Source organism: Topomyia yanbarensis, chromosome 2 (genome assembly GCF_030247195.1).
Source record: "Topomyia yanbarensis strain Yona2022 chromosome 2, ASM3024719v1, whole genome shotgun sequence".
NCBI lineage: Eukaryota > Metazoa > Arthropoda > Insecta > Diptera > Culicidae > Topomyia > Topomyia yanbarensis.
Genome location: NC_080671.1, coordinates 460,144,452 through 460,164,203, shown reverse-complemented (window position 1 = coordinate 460,164,203; position 19,752 = coordinate 460,144,452). Strand labels below are relative to the sequence as shown.

General features: G+C 38.6%; 3 protein-coding genes across 4 annotated transcripts in view; all 3 read left to right on the top strand.

The window, feature by feature from the left end:
• Positions 1-8,062, top strand: part of LOC131685975 (dynein axonemal intermediate chain 7) — a 102,170-nt gene extending 94,108 nt beyond the window's left edge. For both annotated transcript variants that reach the window (XR_009304901.1, XM_058970035.1), the window contains exon 11: positions 7,920-8,062. The gene's annotated coding sequence lies outside the window, so the exon portion shown is untranslated. The remainder of the gene's footprint in view (positions 1-7,919) is intronic.
• Positions 8,063-8,065: 3 nt separating this feature from the next.
• On the top strand, positions 8,066-11,636 carry LOC131681171 (zwei Ig domain protein zig-8). The gene is made up of 5 exons (XM_058961882.1): positions 8,066-8,135; positions 8,202-8,443; positions 8,504-8,717; positions 8,848-9,025; positions 11,609-11,636. The coding sequence occupies exons 1-5, from the start codon at positions 8,066-8,068 to the stop codon at positions 11,634-11,636; spliced, it is 732 nt and encodes a 243-aa protein (XP_058817865.1).
• A 1,227-nt stretch (positions 11,637-12,863) lies between these two features.
• LOC131681170 (uncharacterized protein K02A2.6-like) lies at positions 12,864-15,719 on the top strand. Its single transcript, XM_058961881.1, has one exon. It carries the CDS (start codon positions 12,864-12,866, stop codon positions 15,717-15,719), a length of 2,856 nt encoding a protein of 951 aa, XP_058817864.1.
• The last annotated feature ends 4,033 nt before the right edge of the window (positions 15,720-19,752 follow it).

The following is a 19,752-nucleotide window of genomic DNA, read 5'->3' as shown; positions in this document are numbered from 1 at the left end:
AAGTGGTAAGGTTAGGGGTAATGAATATACCTAAGAGACCACGACGCATTATTTAATGGCTTCAGATATGTTCTATATTCGCATACAAAACATATTCTTTGCGGCTTCAAAATTCTACAAAGCTCATTAAAGCACACTTAGTGTCGGAAAAGACGAAAGAATTTGCCAGAATAGAGCTAATTCAGAAGCACCTTAATGGCTATCAGCAATGTTAAAATAGAGCTGTGTATTACATTTCTTACAAAAGAAATGTATAGGATTCGCTCAAACTTTGAAAACTTTTTCCGAGGCCCGGAGGGCCGAGTCTCATATACCAATCGACTCAGCTCGACAAATTGAGACAATGTCTGTATGTGTGTGTATGTGTGTATGTATGTATATACAAAATGTCATATAATTATCTCAGCAATGGCTGAACCGATCTTAATGAAATTAGTTTCAAATGAAAGGCCTAACGTTGCCATTTGACACTATTATTTTCGATACGTTGTTTACTTTCTGAGATATGTGCGATTTTGTTAAAAAAAAAAACAGCAGGTTTTTTGCGAATAACTTTTGAAAATTACAATATTGTCCAACTGCACATTAAGAGAAAGCTTGTTAAAATACCTTTCTAACAAGCTATAGATTGTTTAAATCCGTGCACGAGCGACGGAGATATTAAACATTTTGTATTTTTAGTCCTCGCTTACCAATTTCCACTAACTAAAAATGAGATTGTTTCATACAGAGTATTGCTTTACTGGTGTTTTAGGGGCAAAACTAAACCGATTTTGAATATCGGGGTATGAAAACACATCTACGTGATTCAAGGAATTCGATATTGAGAACATTTTGTGAATTACCTTCATAATAAATTAACTATTTCTCAAAAATCAATATATAAGTTCACCTCAAAGACAAAATAATGTGTTGATAAAGCAACAGTGAGTTCTAGTATTTATTCCTTGGATTAGGCATTGCGTTCAATCATGAGGTAAATGTTGGATGGTATATCAATACACAGATCAAAAAGTAATTCATCTAGTAGTGAGATAAAAGATTTCTCATATAATTATACTCGTGGCGTCACCGAAAGCAACTGTATGTTTGAAGCCCAAAAATCTAGCGAAAATTTAGCTCTTTTCCTTTTACAACTCACATTAATTATGACAAGAATGAAAGAAATCAATATAACATAATAATATACCTATAAAAATAATGTCACTGCATTAACCATAATTTTCCATTCCTCACACGCCCCCCCCCCCCCCATCTCTCTCTCTCTCTCTCTCTCTCTCTCTCTCTCTCTCTCTCTCTCTCTCTCTCTCTCTCTCTTTCTCTCTCTCTCTCTCTCTCTCTCTCTCTCTCTCTCTCTTTCTCTCTCTCTCTCTCTCTTTCGCTCTCTCTTTCTCTCTCTGTCTCTCTTCTATCGCATCTATCTAGCTATTTCTGTATCCATTTCTGAGTTGTGTGATAATCTGCCAATCTGAAATATTTATTAATTGTAATTGCGAAGGTTTGAGAAAACAAAATTATTTTTTGTCTGCTGCTACATCAACTCAATTTTAATTCAATTATATTCAAAGCCTATATCTACACTATAATTAAGGAAATTCATGGCTATATCCGAAAAATATTTGGCTTAACTGGGTAATATGAAAGTTTGACGATGAAAATTTTTAAAAGAGACATTCCACTATTCGTAACTCTATTAAATTTTGAATGAAATATATGCTCAAAGACTGAAAGCTGAAGTCAGCAGGATTGGTCTTGCCATCAACGTTTCGAAGACAAAATACATGAGAGGAAGAGGTTCTAGAGACGACAATGTGAACCTCCCACCCGAGTTCGGATTGACGGTGACGAAATCGAGATGGTCGACGAATTCATGTATTTGGGCTCACTGGTAACCGACGACAATGATAACAGCAGAGAAATTCAGAGACGGATCTTGGCGGGAAATCGTGCCTACTTTGGACTCCGGAGGACGCTCCGGTCGAACAAAATTCGCCGCCGCACGAAGTTGATTATCTACAAGACGCTGATTAAATCGCTGGTCCTCTACGGCAACGAGACCTGGACTATGCTAGTGGAGGACCAACGCGCTCTTGGAGTTTTCGAACGAAAGGTGTTGCAGATGGAAGATGAAACGTAGCGCAGGCGAATGAACCATGAGTTGTATCAGCTGCACATTCGTTGTATTGGTACGAACTTTCATGAAAATAACGGATCAAAGACCAAAAATATCCACAAATTAGATCCAGGAAAAGAAGTTTTCCAAAGTACCCACTCTCGATGGGGGATGCAACTACGATGTGTCTTCTAACTTATCGTCGTCCATATCTGGATATACTGAGTAGCTTGAACCATTTCTTTTTCACAGTATTGGTCTGTATAGGACTTATTTATTGACATATTGCCTGCACGAGAATTCCGAACGAAACAATATGAAAGCTATAAGGATGAATGGGAAGAGACTGCATTGCAATCAACTGAATGCACGGCTTTTATGCTATCGACATAGCCAGACATTTCACACTATTTACTTCAATGCAAATAAAAACTTTGAAATATCTACCTGTCTCATTCACGAATCGCATTCTCCCTGTCGTTCTCTGTTCAAGCGGCTTGAAAGCACATGTGACCTTGTCTCACTTTACTATATTCAATTGCGCGTTAAAATACTGGACCAGTAAATTCTATTCTGTACATAAATCTTTTTTTCGGGAATATGTGACCAAAAAGTAAACTTCGAATTCCAAAGTAAATTGAACGTTCCAGGTTCCTGATAACTAATTAAGGTCCAACAATAAAGTAGAAACACCAGATAATCTTAAAAAGACGCCGTCAAGTAAAGAAGCATGAAAACAAAAAGAATAAAACCAAAAAAAGATGGAAGCCCTAGAAAATCCATTGCATATTTATTAGCCTTTTCTCAGAAGATGGGATTTTCAAAACATTTCAAAACTTTTTGATGCAATGGTTCTCAAATTTGTTCAATCCGGATTATTCCTTTTCTTAATTCAAAAATGTTTTTAGCTTCAAATATATGACCATTTCATTTTAATTAATTATTTCATTCAGCATCTTTTTATTCGTTTTGTTCATCTGCGTTCATTTTACTTATTTTATTCGTTTCATTCTTTGGATTCACTCTGATCAGTTTATTCTTTTTGTGCATTTTACTCATATCATTCATTTAACTTATTTTATTCATTGTTTTCATTGTATGCATTTTATTCATTTTTTCCAGTTTATTCATTTTGTTCAGTTTCTTCATTTTAATAATCTGACTACTTTTTCAGTTTCAATCATTTCATCAAAATAATTTATTTGATTCAATTTATTTCTTTATATTAATTTATAACCTTTTACCATTGTTCAATTTGTCATTTTAATCAATGCATTTAGTTCTGCCAATTTTCTTCTTTTTATTCATTTTATCACTTCAGCTCATTTTGTTTATTTGATTTGTTTGTTTTATTTATGCATTTCATTTACTTTTTACTTTATTCATTTTGTTCATCCATTCTTTTTATTCATTTGATCCATTTCATTAATTTCATTCATTGTATTCACTGGATGAATTAAATCAATTGGATTAATTTGATTCATTTGAGTCTTGTGATTCATGTGATTCATTTGATTCATTTGAGTCATTTGATTCATTTGATTCATTTGATTCATATCTTTAATTTTATGCATTTCATGTTCAGTTATTTGTTTTATTTCATTCAATTTGTTAGTATGAGTCAATTTATTCTATTAATCTTATAACTATTTCTAAATATAATCTTAGTTTTTATTTAATAACCTAATCGTATATATTATAATTTTGGTTTATATTAATTTTTCTACTCATTTCATGAATTTAAAAACCTATTATTTCATTTTTTGCTTTACTTTTTTATTTCGTTCGTTTTGTTGATTTCTATAATGTATTTAGTTTATTCGAGATTTTATTCGTGCAAGACTAGAAACTGTTTTCATCCCACCTCTAGTTGGGTGTCTACTTCTCGTGAGTTCTGCAAACTAATCCAATAGTGAAATGTGTAAGAAATGTCTCATTTCACTGCAAGGTGGATTAAATCGGTTTTTTTTAAATAATTTCGCTTCTTTATCGACACAGCAAAAGAAAAAAATCCCTTTCGATAACGTACCCACCCTTCTTCTTTTCTTTTCTTTCTTTTGTTTGACATGCCGACTGATTAAATTGACGATTTAGTGCCTCGGATGGGATTCTATCCGTAGTCGAAAACCTCGTCTCAATTTGGTATACGTGTTCGATCACCTTAGTAACCATAAGCAATAATTTAAAGCTCTAGATTGAGTCTAAGTTAGCATTCCTATTGCTAACTAGCCGTATACAAGTATTTTTAATGCTTCAATGCACCTAAAATTTGAAGCATTAAATCTAGCACTATATCGTCATACAGAACATACACATCGCACTAAAAAGCTTTTGAAGATAAATGCTATGAAACTTTTATAGAAAACTCTAAGTGCAAATATGTAATCTTCTTATAGTGCTTTGAAACCCCGAACAATAACAAATATACCTACGCGTTCCAATAATCACCTAAACTCGTATGCATTCCTGTAATAAATGATAATGCAATAAACGTAAATTAGTGTACTTTCGACTGTTATTGTGACAACTTATGATTTGAAGACCGGCGTTTCAGTCAATAAAAATCAAGAACACTCGTTGCTCTCTTTCTCCAACGTTTCGGTCCTTATTGGACCTTTTTGAAGGAAACGAGAATTTTTGTGTGTTCTGTTGTCGTTTTGTTCATGCTAAACAATCTAGCTGTCACACTATCATTTATCAGTAGGGCTGTTGTACCCACTCGTTGTAATTAACGTTTAAATTAGACATTTAGAATTAGACTACGATTGGCGTCACTGCACTATTTTATCAAAATGTCCGTTAACTCTCATTTTGTGTCTGTAAAAAAATACGTAAATAACGTAAAATCAAAATGAAAATTCTGCACGATTCTTCGAAAAAAATCAACTAAACGTCTAGGTAGAGTTTGGAATAAACCGAATATATAAGCAAATATTCTCACAGATCAGTGATCAAACGCGAATACCACATTGAGACGAGCTTTTCGACTGGGGATTGAACCTCATTTCTATAGGCACTAAATCGTCAATTTAAACAGTCGGTACATCAAACGAAAGAAGAGCGGAAGGGTGAGTGTGTTATCGAAAGTTTATTTTTTCTTTTGCTGTATCGATAAAGAAGGAAAAGTTATTTTTAAACGGCTCTATATCAACATTGCTGACAGCCATTAAGGTGCTTCTGAACTAGCTCTATTCTGGCACACTAAGTGTGCTTTAATGATCTTTATAGAACTATGAAGCCGTAAAGCATATGTTTTGTATGAAAAGTTAGAACATATCTAAAGCCCATTACATAATGCTTCGTGGTTACTTGGGCGAGGCCCAAAATCACCGTTTTTCTCAACACAACGCACTTTTAGAAGAAAATTCCTTGAACGTGCTATAAAAATACAACAATTATCCATTTTAATCACCGGTTAATTAAGGTCAGTCTACCTTCTCATCTCGCCCAGAGTAGAAACTAAAAATCGTTCCGCTATAGATGCACGGCAAAATCCAACTTTTTCATACGTAACCATTTTATGCGGATCAACCAAAAATGGGACGTTTCATCAGACAATACTGGTTAGGCAACCATGGTAGATTCTACGAATTCTACAAAAAGACACTGCACCATGGAAAACTTTGTGCAAAACCTTCTAAGAACAGCCCACCTATTATAACCGTAAACAGCACATCGTTATCTTATGCCACACCACAAACGGCTACAAAACCAATATCTACGGATCTGACATGAACAAATATTCACTCAAAAACAATCACGACCAGTGTCTCTAAGCCAACAACCGGCACCACCAGCAAAGAAGCGAACGTAGAAGAGTTTTTTTTTAACTTGTACACAAAGTAGGCAAATCCTTCAAAACCGTTTGTTTTAACAAATGTCAACTATCAAATAATGTTTGCATTTTTTATACTTTTATCATATAACAATTTAATAAAGCAAATAATTTTAAAGAAATTACTACAGTGGAGACCTGATTTTATCAGCACCCAATTTCATCAGCCCACGATTTTATCTGCAGCCGATTTTATCTACCCACGATTTTATCAGCTTTTTGACCCGATTTTACACCTTCATATGAAAATTGATAGTTGGTAGTTTGATGGGCTCTAACCGACGAACCAAGTTGAATTCGAGTAAATCCTTTCTTGGGCATATATTTCTTATCTTAGAGATCCGAAAAATGCAAAAATAATTTTTTTTTAATTTTGCGCTGTCAGACCCCATTAAGGGGAACTTAAATAATCAGAAAAGGTTGCGAGGCTATATCTAAGAACCAAACATTTTAAGAGCTTCGGTTTATTAAAATGACAGAAAAATATATGTCCCGATTTTATCAATGTCCCTATTTTATCAGCTTAAAATTCGCCAAGGGGCTGATAAAAACGGGTCTTCACTCCTTCTTATTTCTTCCGGGTAAAAACGCGGGCCCCCAAATACGACCCGGGCCCCAGGGCAATTGCCCTGGCTGCCTCCCCCTCTCATCGGGCCTGTGTATCAGTACTCGACTCCCACTTATTTTTGTGAAATTCTCGTTAGGTTTAGCTCAATAGTATGTTCAGAAGAACAAATAAATAACACGAGTCATGTTTTGGTTAGAAAATTTTAGTTCCACCTGTTACCGCACAGAGTGCGCCAAAACTATCTTTTCATAGAAGTGAGATAGAATATCGAGATGTTTTTTTTTCCAAATGCCTGTGCTACATCTTTGTGGAAGACACCTAATCTCTATCTCTTTCCGTTGAAAAGTTAGTGATGCGCCCTCTACGCGGTAAAATGTGTAACTAAAATTTTCCAACCAAAGCATGACTCGTATTACGTACTATAATTCTATACTGTAAATGCTTGCCGGGAGCTGTTATGTTAGCACTCTTTTGAAACGCAAGCAAGTTTTCGCGTAATTTGGTCCTTTATTTTTGATAATTACATTGAATTCCATTGCAACACTGTGCATGAATTAATTGGCGTGGGAGTAAAAAGCTGCGAGAAAATAACTACCATACGGAAGGCCGTTTACGAGAATCGTGACCAAGGTCATGAAAACCTAAAAAATGAACCTCGGACGTCGTGTGTCCACAAAACTAGTTCATGCAAAAAAAAAAATAAAAAGCATGGCGTTACACTCGATTATTTAGTGGGGTTACTATGGTTACATATATTTTGTTTTTTTGTGTGTTTCTAGTTCATAATTCGGGGTTCCCATGTCGCCTTTTAACAATTTTCACTTTTCAGCGCCAAACGTTATAAATTCATGTATATTTTATGTTATTCATGTCGTTCAGAAATCATGTTTGATTTCGAAGTGAAGAATTGCTCTGAAAGTTTGAAAAAATTTGTCCCATCACGTAAGTATCATATTGAAACAGAGTCATGTTCAAAACTAACTGCTATCAAATTGTTTCATTGAAATCAGTTTCTAACCTAGGGGTATGGCCTTTGAACTGAAAATTGGGTATCGAAAAACGTATTGCTCTTTGCTCTATAATCTAAACAATTTTTCTGAATTCCAAGAAAATAAATCTCAAGAATAAGGTTTATTTTCACCGAAAAGCCACCACTCTCTCTTCACCGAAGGCCGGACCGCATACGGTCCTGCCCCCATATTGTTTTGCCCCTGATGCAAAGAGCGCCAGCCTGATCAGATTACCTTCCATCCTTTTGTCTGCTGTACGCCACACGACTTCTGTTTATCTGCAATTCAATCAGTCTTCCACACGTCCCTGAAGTTAACCATAGATTAATTCCATCTCACATCGGGAATACATGGATCGAAGAATTGTTTTCTACAGCTGATGCCATTTTCCAGGTCGTGATTTGCAGACAACACGTCACCAAAATGAAAATTGATTACCGCCGCTGAAGGAAAGCAGCCGTCGCGCCGTCGGTGATCCGTCACAATAAAACACAATCGATAATCTGGACGAATAGCACCGCCTACTAGAAGATGCTGCTATGAGGCATCCAACGTTTCGGATAATATTGGCCCTGGTTTCGTTGCACCATGTAACCGGATCCATACAAGGTATAGACTCTGCCGCCAAGCAAATACATGTTCAAATAACACCCTTCCCTTCCTGATAACCAACAGTTGGCAAAACCGGTCCGAATGACAACACGTTCAAGACATTACCACGGTTATTTTGGCAAGAAATATCATCACCCTTCACCGATCTACCAGATGACGACCTTGAGGAGGAATCGGAGGAAAGCACCACCCAGCATGACCCATATCCTTTCTTCGACGATGCGAACATGACGGCAAACGTTACCACCCAGCTGGGTAACGATGTGTATTTGCACTGCCGGGTGAACGATTTGCGAGAACGAACCGTACGTATTTTGCTTTGCTCAGATTTGAGCCCCTAATCAAATTTACACCGCGACTTCCAGGTATCCTGGGTTCGACGGAAAGGCGACGAAATCCATTTAATTACAGTCGGTCGCCATACGTACAGCAGCGATTCCCGGTACTCGTTGCAGTATCAACCGCCCAATAATTGGCAGCTGTTGATCCAATACGCTAACGAGAGGGACGAGGGCCATTATGAGTGTCAGATTTCATCCTATCCGCCTCTGGTGTATCTTGTTTATCTAATCGTTGTGGGTAAGTATCAGTATCACAAACATCTTCTTTAATCGTCGATAGTTTGTTCCATCATCATATACTCCGAGACACCAGTCATTATATGAAGACTTTCTTTCCTTTTCGACCCACCACCCCGTGTTACTTGCAGTGCCAAAAGTGGAAATTGTTGATGAGAGAGGTGTTGCAACAGTAGATAAATTTTACAAAGCCGGAAGCACCATCGAGCTCAAGTGTATCATCAGCAAGGTCCCACAGCCGACCAGTTACGTGACGTGGAAGCACGGTCTAAGGATGCTAAATTATGACACCAGCAGGGGCGGAATCAGGTAATTAATTTATCAGGGAGTTCATTAAATCAACTTCAAACCATGATTCAAGCCAACTACATAGACTCTGGCCTAATGTGAATCGGGGATAGCAACACGACCCGATCTCCGGGCGTGCTATCCCCATTCAAACGCAGTAACTTTGGCCCTTTATACGTCTACCACAGAGTATATAGGTACACAGTACACTCTGATGGCGAAGAAACTTTATAATTAAATACTTCTGTCAAAGCAGGCGTATGGAATCGGTACGTACATTCATATACTCTACGGCTACGTGGCTCAGTACGGCTCGAACTAAGATCCAAAGAGCCTAATTTGAATTTAATGCTTGCTGTGCACTGTTTGCCTTTAGGAATGTTGGAGCGAAAATTGTTAGCCTTGACTGTCTGTTGGTTGGACGAACCATTTTTCAAGCCATCTAACTAATTATGGCTTTATCCTAAAATTTTGACGTAACTCACTCTAAACTATTGAGTGATTGGTCTAGGGGGATTTCTGTAATGATATATATTTTCAAACTATTCTCAAACTCAAGCTAATTCAGTTCGGATAATGTAGAAATGGATGCATCGGTCGACCAGCAATCGAAGGCCCGGAGGGTTTGAAACGGAAAATGATTCTCTTGGTAATATTAGAGACTGGTGGACTCCCATGGCGACGGTTTTCCATGGTTCAAGGTACTCATGTAGTAGGTACCCGAGAGTTACTCAAAATGTCAATCAGAAAAAAATAATCGAGGAGGCTTCGCTTTTTTCGGTGCGTGCTGTTTTTTCTGACATGGGGATTGTTTTGGCTTGCAAAAAATATATTTTTGCTGAATATTTTTAATTATAAATAGGGAACAAATCAAAGTCAAGTGTATGTGAAAATATTGTCATTTGGGATAAAAATACTATAATAATTGTGTAGTGATATTGAGAAATTTCAGATTTATGATGCGGGAATCTATTTAGTCTACGGTTTCGGAGCTGGAAGTCCATTAAAGACATTACGAAGCTGCTCGGTATGAGTCGAAAATTTTCGCTGGCGATGGAAGAAACGATGGCAAGATGGAACTGGAGCATCTGGAAGGATCGAAAAGTCCAGGCCCGGCGTTAGTTCGAGAGAGTAGTAGCATAGAGAGGGAACCTATTACCAGAGATTTGCCAGCTTTTCATAAGTTTGTAACCATCTCTTAAAACTACTGAGTTTGTGCAAATGAAATTCTCGTACATAAATAATTTCAAACGTGAACATCACAGGGTGAGCGAAATCAAATGGCAGCACAAAAGATGTTTGTCAAAATTTACAATCGCTTTCAAACATTCAGGGATTACAATGTAGCATATTATTGATTTTTTTTCTGTGCTCTTTTTATTCAATTTCATAGCAATATCCAAATGCACGTTCGATCTTCTTAACACTGCTTATAAGGTCTTGTACAATGTGTAGGCCAACATGTGTTTGTGTATGCTTCTGGGAGACCTTCTTCTTGATGGCTCAGTATTTTTCAATTGGCCGAAACTTCGGTGTGTTCAAGGGATTAAGATCCTTTGGCACAAAATTGACCTGCTTAGGCTTATACCACTCCAAAACATCTTTCGAGTAATGCCACGAGGTTAAATTCGGTCAGAAAAGCGTAGAGCCATCGTGAGATCTCAAAAGTGCAAGTAGACGCTTTTGGGGGCATTGCTTCAAGTAGACCTGCCCATTGACCAGTTCCGGTTATTACGTTCAAAAATGACAAATGTTGTCTAGGTTCGTTCAAAAATGACTTTTCATATCCACGCTCAAACAGATGTTGAAATAAAATCGGTTCCTCGGCTTGAAATTATATCTATGGTCGACATTCGAGCTCTTTGTGATTTTCTTTCGTGTCAAAGAAAACATTTAAAGAAATAAAGTCGCTGGCATAACGATACATATTCGATTGTAACCGAAATATTAAAGATTTGCCCTAATAAGCCCTTCTTGATAACCAGTCTAAAGCAAACGAATGACATTACTAGCGAGACCCCTTTTTGAAGGCGTACCGCGAGCAAGTATACCTACAAAAGAAGTTGAAATAGGACCTCTCCTCCACAGCGAGAACGACTGGTGCTTTCGAATTCGTTGCGATTAGCCAGCGAAGTGAAGTTCTATACCAAACTAAACCTACAAAACCGTTACAAATGTGCAAAATTTACAGCGTAATGTGAACAGCTCTGTATAGCGGTGCGCGTTATATTTAGCAACTGTGAATTTTTTAGTAATATTCCAATCAAATGGTACCCTGACTAGTTTCAGAAAGAATGAATGAGGGCATACTTATCACTTTTAACTCATTGGGTAATAAAAAGCGATAAATGTCGAGCAATCGCTTTGATTCACATTTCTGTTTGATTCCAACTATGTTGTGTCCTACCTCACATTGAAAAACCGTGAGATGTTAACTACCTTAACTATCTTGCGAATACCTGCAACACATAAACCTACCCTGATTCTTTTCAGTTGTGAAAACATGTGCGCACGAAGCGCCGAAGAAATTAATTATATTTTGGGAATAAAGAAATGTTAAATAGTTTAACGTTGTGATTACTATTTCCTCGGTGGTCATAACAGTTCTGGCGACGAGGATGATGAATCCTGATGGAAATCCTGCTGACCAAATTGCTGGTGCAACTGCGGCAGTTCCCCCACCGACTTTTGCCATCGATCCCTTTGACAAACGGAAGTTAAAGTGGATGCGGTAGGTGGAACGCCTTGAAACCGCTTTTCACATTTACGGAGTGGCGGATGAGCAGATGAGGAAGCATTTTTTACTGCACTACATGGGATCTGACACCTACGATGTCATCTGCGACAAAGTTGCTCCAGATTCCCCTCGAACGAGGACATACCAGCAAATCGTTGCGACGTTGGAGGAATTTTTCAGTCCTCAGCCACTGGAAATCAGCGAAAATTTTCGGTTTAAGTGTTGCCATCAAGGTGATAAAGATGCTGCTTCGGCTGATGAAACAGTTGATGAATACTTGGTGGCCCTACGGAGAATCGCAGGTACATGTAATTTCGGTGCGTACCTGGAGACGGCATTAAGGAACCAGTTGGTCTTCGGAATCAAACGTAATGATATCCGAAGTCGGCTGCTGGAGAAACGTGATTTGACCTTAGGCACAGCCCGCGATATTGCGGTAAGCATGGAACTTTCGCGGAAAGGGTGAGCTGAGATCGAAGGCGGATCAATCAGGCAGGAGGTACATGCCATGCATCATCCAACGGGTACAAGAGAACATAGAGTGACCAAATCGTGATAGCACTGGTAATCAGTACCAAAGTGCAAGTGATGCGAGTTGTTATCGATGTGGGGATAAATCGCACTTCGCAAATGCGTGCAAATATAAACAATCTATCTGCTCGTTTTGTAAATTGAAAGGGCACCTCACGAAGGTATGTCTGAAGAAGTCCGCTGCAACGAAATTCGATTCCAGATCATTAAACAAACCAAATGCGGTAGAGACAAATTACGTTGACCAATCGGACGAGGGTCAAAGCACCGGAAGTGCGGAGATCCGTGAAGTTTGTACGGTCGAATCGTCGTCGCGTTACAAAAAGTTTTTGCTGGATATGTCTGTGAACGGGAAATACATCCGATTCGAAGTTGATACTGGTTCGCCGGTTAGTATAATCAGTGCGGAAAACCGAAACAAACTCTTTCCCGACGCTCAATTGCGCAAATGCGATACGGAACTGGTTAGCTATTGAGGTACTAGGTGTTCTCGACGCGCGTGTTAAATTCGAGGGGAAGACTACGAAGTTACCACTTTACGTAGTGAATTCAGGAAAGCACCCGTTACTAGGCCGCGAGTGGTTACAAGAGATGTCAGTAGACTGGAACAGTGTGATTCAGGGTCCGAGTGTTATTAACACGATTGCTGCTACGTCTTTTTCTTGCCATGATATTGCTGTAAAAACATTGCTAGAGAAGTATCCGAAAGTGTTCGACGCCTCGATCGGAAGGATTGCTAATGTTCAAGCTAATCTTCCACTGAAGAAAAACGTTCAGCCGGTATTTCTAAAGGCACGGAAAATACCCTTCAATATGTTGAAAACTGTTGAAGATGAATTAGAGAAACTTGTTGCAGAAGGTGTGCTCACGAAGGTGAATTCCAGCAATTGGGCGACGCCTATTGTTCCTGTGAAGAAGTCGCAAAACCGGGTGAAAATTTGTGGTGATTACAAACAGACCGTGAACCCGAACATTGTGGTGGATAAGCATCCATTGCCTACTGTGAATGAGTTGTTTGCTTCACTTGCGGGAGGCAAAAAGTTCTCCAAGATTGATCTGGTCCAAGCGTACCTGCAGCTTGAGGTGGCTCCGGAGGATCGTGAAATTCTCACGCTGTCTACGCATCGTGGTCTTTATCGTCCGAATCGATTGATGTACGGTGTCGCGTCGGCTCCAGCCATCTGGCAGCGACAAATGGAAGCCATACTGCAAGGAATAGAAGGTGTTAGTGTTTTTCTGGACGACATAAAAATAACGGGAGAGAACGATAAAGTTCACTTACGTCGACTGGAGGAAGTATTACGGCGACTGAATGAATGCGGAATACGAGTCAACAAAGACAAATGTAAGTTCTTCGTCGACGAGATTGAGTACTGTGGATATTCGATTGATAAAGACGGTATCCACAAGATCCGGAAGAAGGTGAAGGCAATTCAGGAGATGCCTAGACCAAAGAACAGAGATGAAGTTCGGTCGTTTGTCGGATTCGTAAACTATTACGGACGGTTTTTCCAAAACCTGAGTATGGTCCTGTACCCATTGAACAACTTACTTAAAAATGACGTGCCGTTCAGATGGACCCAACAATGCGAAGACTCTTTCAGGAAAGTGAAAGAACAAATGCAATCCGACAATTGCCTTGTCCATTACTCACCAGAATTGCCACTGCTGCTGGCTACGGACGCTTCGCCCTATGGGGTAGGGGCTGTGCTCAGTCACGTGTATCCCGACGGCTGGGAACGACCAATCCAGTTCGCATCCCAAACTCTCAATCGTGTGCAGCAGAATTACATGCAAGTGGACAAGGAGGCGTACGCCGTCATATTTGGCGTGAAGAAGTTCTTTCAGTACATATACGGCCGGAAGTTCGTTTTGCTTACCGACAATCAAGCTATTTCGAAGATATTCGGGGAACACAAAGGGTTGCCGGTTATGTCTGCCCTGAGAATGCAGCATTACGGTACCTACTTGCAGAGTTTCGATTATGAAATCAGATTCCGTAAGTCTGTCAATCATGCGAATGCCGACGTCATGTCGAGAATTCCGTTGGAGATAACCGACCCCGAGAACGAGATTGAAGAATCCGATGCGGTGGAGTTGAGTCAAATCGACACCTTGCCTTTGACAGCCGCCGAATTAGGCCAAGCAACTGATGGGGATCAATCCGTACAAAAGCTTATCCAAGGAATCAAACATGTTCAGTTGGTGGAAGTAAAGGATCGCTTTGGACTAGAACAGAACGAGTTTTCACTGCAAAAGGGGTGCTTACTTCGAGGAATTCGAGTATACGTGCCTGCCACCCTTCGAAAACGTGTTCTTGATGAGTTGCATTCTACCCACTTTGGTGCAACCCGCACGAAGTCGCTGGCAAGGGGATATTGCTGGTGGCCGAGATTGGATCGGGATATTGAGGAAATAGTAGCGAACTGCACCGACTGCCAGTCGGTACGCGCAGATCCTGCGAAAATGAACCTTCATTGCTGGGAACCACCGAGTAAATCATTTCAAAGAGTCCACATCGACTTTGCGGGTCCATTCATGGACACTTATTTCTTCGTCTACGTGGACGCGTTCAGTAAATGGCCGGAGGTCCAGATATGTAGGTCAATTACTGCTGAACACACCATTAATATGTGTCGCGAAATTTTTAGTAAATTTGGCATCCCGTCCGTCCTGGTAAGCGACCATGGCGTCCAATTTACTTCGGAAATTTTTCAACAATTTCTGAAGATGAATGGCATAGTGCACAAAATGGGTTTGCCGTATCATCCGGCAACGAATGGTCAAGCTGAGCGATACGTTCAGACCATCAAGCAGAAGTTGAAGGCATTGAAGTGCTCAAAGTCTCAGCTAAATCTGGAGCTATGCAACATCTTACTCACTTATCGCAAAATGATTCACCCATCAACGGGAACATCACCATCAATGCTTGTATTCGGACGACAGATCCGTTCGAGACTCGACCTTTTGCTGCCGAAGAATGAAACTTCAACCAAGGCTGATATTGTTGTACGTCAGTTCTTGGATGGTGACCGAGTTCGCGTACGAGATTTCTTATCCAAAAATAAGTGGAAGTTTGGCAGGATTGCCGAAAAAATTGGGAAGCTACGATATACTGTTCGATTGGATGATGGGCGAATCTGGGAACGTCACATTGACCACATAGTTGGTGTGGGCGCTAATCTACAGGAGGTATCGGTGGACGCTCCTAGGGAGGAGTTCATTGAATACCACGAGCCAACTGTTTCTGCTGCGGTTGCTCCTGCGCCTCCGGACCCGGTGGATGAGGCTACTGGTACAACACCGGTGGTTTCCTGCGGTAATACTACAACTTCGACACCGGTCCCTGCAGCGGAGCATTATTCAGCTGGCGAAGTTGATCAGCCTACGGCGTGGGAATCTACACCACATCTGCGACGATCCAGTCGTACAGTAAAGGTTCCTTAGAGATTGAATTTATAATTATTTCCTACCGAATGATACTGCATTTTTTACGGAAGGGAGAGGTGTTGTGTCCTACCTCACATTGAAAAACCGTAAGATGTTAACTACCTTAACTATCTTGCGCATACCTGCAACACATAAACCTACCCTGATTCTTTTCAGTTGTGAAAACATGTGCGCACGAAGCGCCGAAGAAATTAATTATATTTTGGGAATAAAGAAATGTTAAATAGTTTAACGTTGTGAATACTATTTCCTCGGTGGTCATAACAAACTAATACTCATATGTTCCTTGAAGTCATCAAAGGGCATTAAAAATCTCCTGGTCAAAACCTTGCTAGAGATGGTTACCCTACGAGTGGGTAATTACCCACTCGGATACGACACGTGGACAAGGCAGGATAGGGGGGTACGAGAGGTGGTAGGGATATGAGAATCATCCATGTGAACCCTTCATTATATTTTTTAGAATAAAGTAAAAAAAATGCATCATAAAGCACCTGTTTTTTCTTCAATTTTTCCACTTTTCCGGTTTTCTGTAAAACAAAAACATTGTTGGTAACTACTATTGTTAGCGAGGGATAATAATTTTGGAGGTCGTGTAGCAAAACACCAATTTAGATGCGATAGCTCAAAGCTGGAAATTATATATATTTTTATAATAAACAATCGTGGATCAACCTTTACTCACATTCCTTTTTTTACAATGGAGAATACATTTACGTAGGGTAGACGTATCATTCTTCGCCCCCTCCCCAATTTCGCCCCCCTTATAGAATAACTAAAAATAATTCTATCTGCTTTACGATCAAGACTTTACTTTTCGACGAATATTAAAAAACAAACTAAGATGATTAAACTATGCAAACTACACTAATTTAAATAAGAATAGTTCATATCACATTTTTAATCGTAAATAGAGTCATACCTGTAGAGCACCAACATTCCTGAAAACTAAAAATGGTCATGATTTCTATCACTGGGAAAAATGTATAGATTTTATGATTGAGCGTTAGAATATTCGATAGCAATGATTTTGAGCATCGCAGGAATACATATCAACGAACATCCGCTATTATTACCATTATTTCATGAAGTTTGAACAATTTAAAAATGTGGCGAAAATTAATGCAAAATGAAACTCAATTCTAATCTTCGCCCCTGATGAAATCCCATATAGCATTCTTTTCTTTCTATGTGTTTCTATCTTCGCCCCGTTCCACAGTGACCCAGGGCAAAAAGGCAGTTTTTTTTATTTCGCCAAAACTATGGATTTTAGCTTTGTGCTGTCTCTGAGGAAATTTCTTGAAATGAAACTCCCCTTTTTTCCGATCCTATCAGACCGATGATTGATCCCCCTAATAGTGTGTTACAAAATTTATTGTCTCCAAATATTCAGACAGAAAAACATTCACTTCAGTAAAGTTGTAGAAAAACATACCACGAAGATTTCTTTCGGAGACTTTTGGTTTTCGAGATATAAGGCGCTGTTTGTTAAAGGTCCCTCAAAACAGTTTTTTCACCACAATTTCTTTTATGGAGCGATTTCTAATGTTTTAGAAAGTTATGTAGACAGTAACAGAGCTATTTGCGTTTTTCGAATGAAAATATCTCACTTTCTAAGGTTCACATCTCTAACTGAAATGCTGGAAAAATCAGAGCGCTGCAGACTGCCACCTACCTAAACAGTTGCAGTGAAGAAAGTGAGATTCTGCAATCTACATATTTTCGAATCCCGCGCAGTTGCACTCGATTTCTAAAATATGTTATTAATTCAATTTAACTACTTTAATAGCATTTTTAAAACATTTCGCAAACGTATTGTTTGGTGTTGTACGAATGTATAGGGGAATCCGGGGCTATTCGGACCTACCTAAGCAAAGCGACCTTTAGGTTGGTAGACGTGAAATAATTTATCGGTCAAAGGTCTTAATTGTTAGTTTGAAACCACAGCTATTTTTGGAGAAATAAAAATCATTTGCACTGCTTCGATTACATTTTTTAGATCTTTTGCAATAAATTTTTAAACAATGTAGAAACTCCTTAAAAAGATTCATGAGATTCATCTGTCAAAATTAATGTTTCAGAATGGCGCTTCCACGAATATGTACGACAGTCAAAAAGTCTTACGATTTTCTGAGAAATCGAAGGGGTCCCCCACGGTCTTAAAAGCCCCGGGTTCCCTTATATATTCATGATATGCGCATTCTAAAGAGTACATAAAATATAGAGCAGGTTCGAGCGTTCTCTGCAAGGTAGGCAAAACCTATCAAAATACAACCTCTCCATTCATCTTGTTAATAGCTTATAGAGAAACAAGACAAAAATTAATTCAAATGGAAAGTATTATTAGGGTTATTGAAAACAAATACAACGGAGTTTCTGTCTGTGATTAATATAAGTGAGTAGGGAAACATGGGGAGACTTGACCAAGCGCAAGATTCTATTTTTGGCTATGACGTCTTCTATTCGGTTCTTAAATTTTTTTCAAAAATATTTTTATACTTGTTTCGACCCCTAAAGGTAATTTTAAAAGATTGGAATGAAAAATCCTTTCCTCGTAGAAAATATTCCGTAATTAATGGATTTGCTTTAAATTATATATTTTTTATCAAACCAATGATGGGGAGACTTGACCAAGATTTAATGGGGAGACGACCAAATTGCAATAAGCTGAAGAAAAATACATAATTCTTGATATGATAATCCCACCTCAAACATCAGTCAAAATATTTTAGTATTAGTAAACAAAGTTAGCAATAATATGACTGATTTCGTGACGTGTGAACATGCAATGTAAGCAGTACAGTTAATCCTTAAAAATAAATTCATAAAAATTCGAAATTTACCCTTCTATATTTTTACTGCTACCTAATGATCTCGACAATATGGAAAAATGTCATTATTTTTTGTTATGACTTTTCGAAATTCTTCCCCGCAGTGGGGAGACTTAACCAAAAAAAACTATCACAGAAACACTTTTATAACTTTTGAAAAATTAAATTAAAAATTTTGCAAAAATTCATGAACACGCACAATAACTTTGCATATTATATCTCATCGACTTTTGAAGGATTGAAGGCTTTCTCCCATGTTCCGCTATCTGAAGTCATTTTGGAAATATTCGAAATATTTGAACGAAATGCTTTTGTTACTTCTAGTCTACTACAAAAAATCTAACTGTTCCATACACGATTTACTAAAAGAATATCAGCTGGCATTTCGAAAATAACTTTTAAGAAAAAAAAGAGTTTCCAAATGCATTTCATGGTAGAATCAGACAATCTTCACTGTAACTATTTTGGTAGAGGGAAGCTTTGGGGTGTCCTAATTTTTCAAGCATTTAGAGCATTTTTCTAGTAATTTCATTTAGTTAACGAAGGTTGATCCCTTTCACCCGTTGTAGATGGAAAGTGGTACTATCTTAAATCCAAAATCGTAAATAGATAGAATGAATACAAGCGTTTTTAAGATAATGTAGTATTTCTTTAATACTTGGCTATTGACAACACAACCTGGATTTGTCTAAACTTTTCTCTATTGCCTATTCTGTGATATTGTAGCTTGATAGAATTCGTGAAATTGTGCCTGGAAGCACGGGGGCGAAACAATAGAACAAGAGGGGGGCGAAGATAAAATTTGGGGGGACGAAAATTAAAACAGATCTTGATTCAGAATATTGTTATTTTTCCGTTAATTGAATGTTTTTAATAACTTTCAATAAGGATTAATTGTTATTATATGATACCTGAAAAGAATGATAAAATCAAATTAGTTATACCAGTTCAATAGTGTTATAAATTCACGTTTTTTTTTAAAACAAATGCTTTAGGGGGGCGAATTATAGTACATCTACCCTACTAGTCCAGTTCACGTGCTATTGGTAGGGTCCAATCTACCACACGGGGTGCACTGGGGGCGTGTCGGACTCGAATGGTGACCAGCCATTAATACCGACTAAACTCCATTGGGCTCCGCAATCGTTCCCCCCAGGAACTACCTCTCGGTATTACTTCTGGGGGGATGGTTGTACTTG

What these genes read in the sequence shown, in the direction of transcription:
- LOC131681171 (XM_058961882.1), top strand. Translation starts at nt 8,066, where the DNA reads ATGAGGCATCCAACGTTTCGGATAATATTGGCCCTGGTTTCGTTGCAC. An exon ending in ACGATTTGCGAGAACGAACC is followed by an intron (nt 8,444 to 8,503) that starts GTACGTATTTTG and finishes CGCGACTTCCAG; the next exon opens with GTATCCTGGGTTCGACGGAA. An exon ending in TGTTTATCTAATCGTTGTGG is followed by an intron (nt 8,718 to 8,847) that starts GTAAGTATCAGT and finishes TGTTACTTGCAG; the next exon opens with TGCCAAAAGTGGAAATTGTT.
- LOC131681170 (XM_058961881.1), top strand. Translation starts at nt 12,864, where the DNA reads ATGTCAGTAGACTGGAACAGTGTGATTCAGGGTCCGAGTGTTATTAAC.